General features: G+C 43.9%; 1 protein-coding gene across 1 annotated transcript; it reads left to right on the forward strand.

Annotated features, from left to right (window-relative positions):
* The first annotated feature begins 6438 nt into the window (after positions 1-6438).
* LOC115058164 (myocilin-like) lies at positions 6439-8590 on the forward strand. Its single transcript, XM_029525486.1, has 3 exons — positions 6439-7001; positions 7575-7670; positions 7773-8590. The coding sequence occupies exons 1-3, from the start codon at positions 6518-6520 to the stop codon at positions 8573-8575; spliced, it is 1383 nt and encodes a 460-aa protein (XP_029381346.1). The 5' UTR covers positions 6439-6517; the 3' UTR covers positions 8576-8590.
* Positions 8591-9254: the final 664 nt, after the last annotated feature.

The following is a 9254-nucleotide window of genomic DNA, read 5'->3' on the forward strand; positions in this document are numbered from 1 at the left end:
TTGTTTGCATCTGTAGGAAGTGAGAAGCTGCAGGGGAACTTCAGAAATCGTCTTTAGCAGCCCGATCTCCAAACCGCATCAGCACCTGCAAGCCTCCACGGGCAGTGATTGGTCTCACAGACAACAATGAGACAGACACAATGCTCGTGCAGGTGCAACAGGTTGCCAGTTATTTAGGCATGTAAACGTCAACGCGGATAAACTAATTCACAGGCGCGTAAATGCTTGTTCCAAAATTCCCTGCTCCCCTGTCAAGTATCAACTCAAAAGAATCAATCCTGCACCTGCAGGTGTTGGACAGACATGTTTTACGCAGATTAAACAACTTGGGGTCAAATGGGCCCCAGAGCTTTTTACACCGATACATGCAAAGTACAAGTACAAGTATCATCGTGATAATTTGATGCTTAATCAGTTGTGCCTCCCAAATTAGGAAAAGTCAGGAAATATGAAACAAAAACAAAAAAACAAGTCAGCTATTATTTTTTGAATGATAAATACTGAACGGGGTTAAATTGACTCCAAGGTCGACAGGAGGGTTAACTGTTCCGATGATTTTGTTCACCTCTGCTCATGTACTCCAATGTTACAGATGTGCAGGACACTCATGCGGCTAAAATCTAACAGCCACAAGACACTCTGCTAGTCTTTATGTTTGCACGTGTGTTTGTTTGCCATTGTATGTGCATTTTGACTGAGACAGATGGTGGAGTGCTGGTGGAAAACAGATTATTGGCTTCAGGTCAAAGGGAGGGACAGTAGTCCTAAACATGTTGGCCTCCATGCACCACACCATCATCGCTCCGAATCATCCATTACCCATGCTTCATTGCAGTGCTGCGTTTTCTCAGGATGGTGTTGTCTGCTTACCACATCTGAGCTCACAACATGGCCCTCCAGATCGTGTGGTACCAGAACAGGAGCTGCTGTTGTTGCAGGTTGGGATGACTGTCTCCTTTTGTTCAAAGCCTGACAAAAAAGTCGCACACTGTACGGCAGGAGCAGCTGTTGAATTCAATACAGGCTCTTAGACATAAATCTGCTTCCAGAGAAGGAATACGACTGGTGTTGTCCTTTCTTCCCCTCTGAAATGAGATTACAAGGCTCTGAAATGAGCTAAAGAGAATTGCATGAAGTCTCATTTTAAGATGAAAACACATCAGTTATTGACATATTTGAGGTTGCAAACTATTTCCGAGCTGTCGTGGTTGAGGGAAAACATTTAATGGACGGACTCAGATTTTCTCCATTTCCCTCATTTGAGCTACTTTGAAAGCATGGCTGTTAAAGTCTTTTGCCTGGCTGACACGACAGTGGAAAGGCCCTGTTCTTAAACTATCATCACTGGGGAAAAACAGTGGCCCCATTACATAACGCAACTTCTTAAACACCCAATAATATACTGCACCACAGGCACACACACCATGGATGGAATGGCTGTTTGTCTTGTGAAGTGGAAAAATAGGAATTTACTGTAATCGTTGAATGTACATATTAGAGCTGCTGGAATCCCAAAACCAACACTTATAAAACACAGTGTTCCTGAAGGGTGAAGCTCTGTCGGGGGATATTACTGGAATTACAAATACCAGGACTTCCATTATTTGTGCCCTCTGTATTTACATGACCTAACGTCATATAAGACAGAGACATGGATGTCACTTCTGAACTATTTACAGGGCAAAACTCATGTATGGGAATTCTCAGGTGAACACAAATTTAGCCAGGCAGTGGAGCTGTCTGTTTTTATATTGTGATTACTGCTCTGGTGGTGTTATTAGAAGATGACACATTTTTACAATCAAGCCTTGTTAGTCTGTGTTTGCTGTGGGTTTCAAAGCCAAGCTAAGCTAACAGCCTTGATGCTTTGTTCATTGTTCCAATTTCAGTGTCATCAAGAGAAGGGTCCAGCTTATTTCCAAAAATCTTGATTCATCTTTAACAATCCACTGACATGTTTAAAGATATTAGCAAATAGCTGGTGTGAAATTCTTAAACCAAATCCTGAAAGTACATCTCATGAAGGAGTTAATGTCATTTCAGTACAAACTTTCAAACTTTCAACAATTCCAGTTAGGCTGCTATCAAAGGTCAATAATACCTGACACCAAGTGTGTGCAATGTTATGCCAGCTGTTTATATGTGATTGTGTGACTGTCCCTATTTTCACGAAGGACAGTGTGGAGCCATGCCATTCTGTCTCCATTGGTAATGAGAACGTCTGGTCTAACACTTGTAGTGACCTGTCAAAGAGCAAACAACACTCCTGCGCTGCGGCGAGGAGCCGGTGTCATGTGTGTGGGCATGTTATCCATTATGATTATACCTTCACAGTCACAGCAGACACATGTTCAACGTTTTTCCTAAAAACAGGACATGTTGTGGGCCCATTCAGTCTGTACAACGACACAACCAGTTGCTGCGAAGTGCCATGACTCAACTAAGTTCTCTCACTCTCTGTCTGAACACAAAACACAGACTGACATAAAGAGAAAACAGAAAACGCTTCAGGCTCATTCTCATGCCCTGTACTTCCTGGCCAAACCCTGAGGTTTCTCGTTGAGGTTGAGTTCTGAGGTTGTGTTCAAGGATGTTCAACCGTTAAGTGTTGCTTTAGTAACTGTTTCAGGAGACAGTGCACATCAAAAATGCCAGAGAGGCACTCATGCAAATGCAAGTTATACAACATCTCACACTTGTAAATGCACATCTGGCCAGCCAGTGATTGTTCTGTGCTAAGCTTTTCACCACTGAAAAATGATGTCACTCCCTTAATGGCCCATATGATTTTCTATCAATCCCACTTTCCTTGACTTCTCCTCACTAACAGAGCTGTAGGAGCTGCAGCGTAAACAACTTTGATGGGGAACATTTCATTCTCCATGTGTCAACCCGGACTCTGAATTCGCACTGCTTCTCTCGTTTGTTCTGTTTCCATTCTGTGATGCCAATATTCCCATGAGCCCTTATTCTATTTCCTGTTGCACAATATTCATAAATTGATTTTAAAACATGCTGCAGTAAAATGTCCTTTCAGGTTTTACACAGTGGAAATTTTGTACAGCCAATAATACTGGGACTGTTTTCAAAGGCCATTTAAAATACCTTCCAAAATAAATGTGGTGGCTAATATTTCGCTTCCTTTCTTCTGTCGGATGATATCACTCATCATTTCTTACTGTTTAGCTGTCTGACCCAAAGTGCAGTCTCACAACAGTAAGTTGTTTTAAATAAAGGTTTAACATCACACTACACTTAGCAACATAACAGTGCAGAAGAGAAACAGCCAGATACTTCCCTTGGTGGGAGTCAAACACAGAGCTAAAAGATGCACTGAGAGTCCTCTGGTGGACAGAGGCAGGACATTACCAGAGTAAAGGTACTCCGGTAATGTTGCGAGTGTGAGGCGAGCAAATGTTAGCATTAACTTTAAAGTTGATGATTTGTCAGTGTTGCCAACATCCGCTGCCATCAAGTTTCAAATGGAGGTCACTCAATTACAAGCTCAAACTGGGGAGGCAGTGCGACAGAGAGGGACATCCGAAGGCTCGACAAACTAATCAAGAAGGCTGGGGAGGTGCTGGGGAGGTGCCTGGACTCACTGGGGACTGCGGTGGAGAGGAGGATGAGGACCAAACAGCATCGAGGACAATGCCAACCACCATCTTCACCACACGTTGGTGGAGTAGAGCAGCCGCCTCAGCAGGACTGAGCGCCACAGGAGGTCCTTTGTCAGTCGAGGGCATGAGCCCCTGATCCACCCTCCTTCTTTGCGTGCAATGCACTACTGACTGTCTAATTATTTTGTAATTTATACTTCACTGATGACTCTTTTATCTTGTTTATTATTTATACTACGCACTCAACCCAGGCTCATATTTTATTGATTGCTTGAATACACTACTGGCTGTCTTTTATTGTGTGTCGATGTTTTGTTTTGCACCGTCTATTTTTATTTATATTTTATTGCCATTGTTTTGCACTGCCTAAAAATGGCATCATCCTTCCATTAAACATTATATAACCTTAATAAGGAGAGCGAATATATGGGTCAAACTGTGAGGGGGGAAAAAATGTTTGGTAATATTTAAGAGTTACAGCAAAGTTCTTGAGCAACAAATTGTGCATTTTAGGAAATGCATAACACAAGAATATAGTTTGAGTACAGGAAAGACTAGTATCTAAAAAAAAGTCAGTGAGGCTGCTGTCATACTATAGGAACATGTGTGCATGCTAAGTGTTTCACCAGACAAACACTGACATCTTGGTTCCCAGTAGAGCTTCCTCTCTCTATGGTGGGACTGCCTATGGAAAGGTTTTTGTGAACATTGTGATCTTCTGTTATTGGACTGAGAATGGAGTTAAGAGTAACTTTTACAAGTTGCTTGAGTCATTAGGTTACATAAGAAAAGGCACCTGAGTGGTAAAAACAATGTGGAATGGTGGTGACTTTCCATGGGCTATAAAACAGACAAACAGGTTAACTAGGTAGCAGATGGATTTAGTGGAACCAAATACAGATGTGCAGTGGAAGCTGCTTTTTGGAGGGAAACTGGTTCCTTGCTGTTGGTATTTATGATTAAGATGAAAGACCTAGGTCTAATACGACAGGAAGTGTTGCTAGTAGCACGTTTGTCTCCTCCGAGGCTAGAATAATGTTTTTTGCAAACTGACAAAGAATTCTCCAGCGCAGGACACCAGTGGTGATATATCTGGTATTTCCCCTCTCAGTTCATCATAGTACCAGGCCGAGTCCTGGCCATATCACGTGGAGACAACACAGGTTGTACCAGTGCCTCAGTGTGCTTAAAAAAAAAAACAACAACAAAATCAAGGATGGGATGACTGCTGGCTACAATAACACATGGACCAGAGAACCAGTGAGAACTCATGTTATTATGAAGTTAAATGTGGGCATGATCGGATCGAACACATGGATTGATGGATGATGCAATCCCATCACAAGTTGGTTTTGAGTTTGGATCATGAATAAGATTAAGTTTGTTTTTCATTATCATATGCCCATTTAAATAATGGCAAACATAAGCCTTGATAGGGACGCATCCCGACAGAGTTGTCAGTGTCCACAGAGACTGAACTGTATCTTTATTTTTCCTTGGTTATCCAAACTGATAGAACTACTACAGTTTGAAGCCCAGTGATTTTGAATCACTCTAGCACAATCATAAGTTTGACATTTTTTCATTTTCTACAGACATTTCTCATCAGGTCCATTAGATTCATAATTTTGCTTAGATATTTATGGTGTCTGGAGAAGGCCCGGGGACATAGTGGCCTGGGATATAGCACAGTGCTAGAGTTGCATGGTGTGTCGGTCCCAAACCTGGACAAATGGGGAGGGTGGTGGCAGGGAGGGCAGGCAGTGTGAAAAAATCGTGGCCTAATCGACAATGCAAGTCACTGATCTGACTTGTTGCGGTGATTCCTAAATAGGCAAAAGCCAAAAGAGGAAAAAGAAAAAGAAAAGAAGAAGATGGTGTCTGGAAGAGGAATATTGATGAGAGTGCTTGGTAAGCTATTGAATGATATATGAAAATAACTTGGTGAATCTTTGGCATTTCCCCTGGAACCACTGTGAGGTTGACATTTGTAGTTCTTGCTATGAAATTTGCCATGGATACTAATGTTTCCCTCCATATGCATTGCGCTTTTTAGAAAATGCTACCACAATATTATGCTAAGCTAAGATGGCAAACACGGTAAACATTATACCTGATCAACACTTCAAAGCAGCAGAATACCAGAGCATTGACTCAAAGCCACTAGTCTTGCTGATTTATGTATGTAGAGATTGTCGAAATAATGGGGTTAGTTAGAGGAGAGCAAAAATAACCACATCTCCATTTGTTGCCAGACTGCCAACCTGTCCTCCGGTGCAGACATCCTGTCCAGCTGTGAAGGGAGGAGAGGAGCACCAGCCTGCATGAAGGCTGCTTCCTGTTCAGTTTGGTTGGCAAATGTTGGCATCGGATTTTCAAGCTCTCGTACTCAGGTCATTAACTGTTACGGAGGAAGTAATTGCACCACAGCCGATGGCAATAAAGAGATGCTGTCCAGTCAAAACAACCTGCAGAGACATACGGACTGCTGAGGCACAATGAAAGAATTGTAAACAGGGGGGAAAAAAAAAAACCATCAAACTGTGTACTTTTTCACTGATACAGGCTGCGTTTCCTCTTTCAGCACACCTTACCCAACCAACAGCAAAAAAGAAAAACATGTGGAGTATGACACACGTGCGAACACAAACACACTCCACACCCTACTGGCTATTTCATTCCCTGCCATACTCCCCGTCCCCTCCCACTCTGTGACAGTTAGCTGTATAAATATCCTACTCTGCACACTGCTGGGACTCAGACACTAACCTGCACTGACCAGGGGTACTCAGGTAGAAAGAGGCTAGCTTAAGACAGAAAGAAAAATCTACTACAGAGAAGTCTCTGCAAATACTCCTAAATTAGTGGGTCAGAGATTTTTGTCTGCATCCTTCAGAATGAGGCTCCAAGCGTCTCTCCTGTGTCTGTCTTGCTTAATTCTGTCAAGTCAAAGCCAGGTTGAAGAAAAAGGCTCCCTTCGCCGCTCCAATGACCCTACTGGCCGCTGCCACTACACCTTCACCGTGGCCAGTCCAGTGGAATCCAGCTGCCCTGAAAGCAGCATGAAACCTGAGAATGAGGGCGTCCTGCCCCGGCTCACCCTGCTGGAGTCCATGGTCAGCCGTCTTATAGCAGGAGGAGATGGAGGCTCTGGGAGGCAGATGGGGTCTAAAGGTGAAGAGCCTCTCCAAGAAGCTTACGCCCAAGTTACATCAGAAAGAAACCAGCTGCAGCAGGACAAGGATCGACTGACCAGGCAGATCCAGGACCTGCAGAAGAGACTGGGCGAACTGAGCCAGGAAGCAGAGAACCTAAGGCAGACGCCCTGCAAACAAACTCACACCTCAGGGGCAGGTCAACGTGAAAACAGGCCTGCTGGTGGTGCGTACATCAGATCGTATAATATTTTCCTGCATATTTGATGAGTGATAACTTGCCTGTTTTTTGTCTGTTTTGTTCATTTATTACAGGCAGACTATGAAAAGTCTCAGAGGGACAGGTCAGGGGGCCTCTAGCCATCCCTGTCGAGTCAGGGGATAGGAATTTTACAGCATAGGCTTCTTTTATGGCTTTGTCACTCATGCATATCTTTTTATGTGTGTGCGATCCTTCAGAAGACCAATAGCAGGGTTACAGAGGAAACCTGCTGTGTTCTGAGGCAAATTTTCTCTTTGATGTTCTTTATGTTTGGACCAAATCTGTATGTCTGTGTAGGTTTTCTCCGGGTACTCTGGTTTCCTCCCACCGTCCAAAGGCATCATGTTTGCGTTAATTGATGACTGAGTGTAGGTCTGAGAGTGAGTGCTTGTTGGTCTCTGTCTGTCTGTCTGGACTGGCGACCTGTCCAGGGTGTACCCCGCCACCAATCCCAGCATCCACCAAGACCTGGAAACGGATAAGCACTACAAGATGAATGAATGAATGAACATTTTTCCTGTATGCTGTCTTTCCCAGATGGTTTTAGGAATGCAGCGTACCAGGAGATGAAGGCTGAGGTGACAGAAGTTCCAGCATCTCACCTCATTCCTGAAGGAAATCACAACTTCATGGGTAAAAATTGAGCTGACTCCAATTTGGTTGCTCCCTCTAATTGGCCCAGCTGTGGTGTGATGTTACATTTTAATGCCTTTCAATGGAATCCTTTCTTCTTAGGGTGTGGAGAGCTACTGTCAGTGGGGGATCCTGTGATGCACAAGAAGGCTGACAGCATCACAGGAAAATATGGAGTGTGGCTGCAAGATCCCGAGCCTCGGGGCCCTCATTACACCAACAAGACAGTGTGGCGGATCGATGCTGTGGGCAAAGACGTCCGTCAGCTCTTTGCATACGAAGACATGGATCAGTTCTCCCGAGGCTTCCCCATGAAGGTCCTGATCCTGCCTGAGCCTGTGGAAAGCACAGGAGCGACCATGTACCGTGGCTCCCTCTACTACCAGCGCAAGCGAAGCCGCAGCCTGATCCGCTATGACCTCGCCTCTGAGAGCCTGGCAACCCGACTGGAGCTCCCTCATGCTGGTTTCCACGGCCAGTACCCCTATTCCTGGGGAGGCTACACGGACATTGACCTGGCGGTGGATGAACAAGGCTTGTGGGCTATCTACAGCACAAGTAAGGCAAAAGGCGCCATTGTGATTTCCCAACTGGACCCGAAGAGTCTGGAAGTGAAGAAAAGCTGGGAGACCAACATCAGGAAGAACACGGTAGCCAATGCTTTCATGGTGTGTGGACGTCTGTACACGGTGGCCAGCTACACTGCACCCAACACCACCGTCAACTTTATGTTTGACACAGCCACCAGCACGGGGCGGGCAGTTGCTGTGCCCTTCAAGAACAAGTACCGTTACAACAGCATGATGGACTATAACCATGCCCAGAGGAAGCTGTATGCTTGGGACAACTTCCACATGGTCACCTATAATATCAGACTGGGCAGAGCTGGCCGTGGCAGCAGCTAAAGGGACCGCAGACAGGCAGAGACTGCTGTTTACCAGACTGAAGTCATTTACATTGGATTGAGTTGAATGCAAGACTCAGTCTTGCGTGTGTTTGTTTCCATCATTAAAATCTATTTTTTCTATTATTACTGTAAATAAAATGCATTACGACAACACACAATTATTCATGTAGTGGTGATAGAATCATTGATTATCTCAGTTATTACTAGAAGAAGTATATGATATTACTGAATCATTTCAGCGTTTGTCATTATTTTGCTATTTTCATTTGTTAAGTTCTGAATAAAAACTTTAAAAAACAAAATTTGTCATTAGCTTGGCTTGCAATTTAACACTAACGAAGTAATTGATGGATTTGAAATTGAAATTAAAATCGAATGGGAAAAACTGTGCACCATCATGACGAAGTTACCTGCAAGCCTTGAAGATGGCTGATATTTTAAGTCATCAAAAGCAAGCATGAACAGCTTTACCTTCAATACTTTGTTAGAAACTCCACCCTCCAAATTCACCAACACACATCGGAAAGGGAACGACAGCGAATAATCATAGAAAACCATTTTAGGAAAATACCGACAACGTGCACATTAGGACATCATTCCAAATAAGATAAGGTTAGAATAATAAAAGCGCTGCACTGCTCTACACCCGCTTTGTCCTGTTCATACAATTCCCACTC

This window comes from Echeneis naucrates, chromosome 17 (assembly GCF_900963305.1).
Source record: "Echeneis naucrates chromosome 17, fEcheNa1.1, whole genome shotgun sequence".
Taxonomy (NCBI): domain Eukaryota; kingdom Metazoa; phylum Chordata; class Actinopteri; order Carangiformes; family Echeneidae; genus Echeneis; species Echeneis naucrates.

What these genes read in the sequence shown, in the direction of transcription:
- LOC115058164 (XM_029525486.1), top strand. Translation starts at nt 6,518, where the DNA reads ATGAGGCTCCAAGCGTCTCTCCTGTGTCTGTCTTGCTTAATTCTGTCA. An exon ending in TGAAAACAGGCCTGCTGGTG is followed by an intron (nt 7,002 to 7,574) that starts GTGCGTACATCA and finishes TGTCTTTCCCAG; the next exon opens with ATGGTTTTAGGAATGCAGCG. An exon ending in AGGAAATCACAACTTCATGG is followed by an intron (nt 7,671 to 7,772) that starts GTAAAAATTGAG and finishes CTTTCTTCTTAG; the next exon opens with GGTGTGGAGAGCTACTGTCA.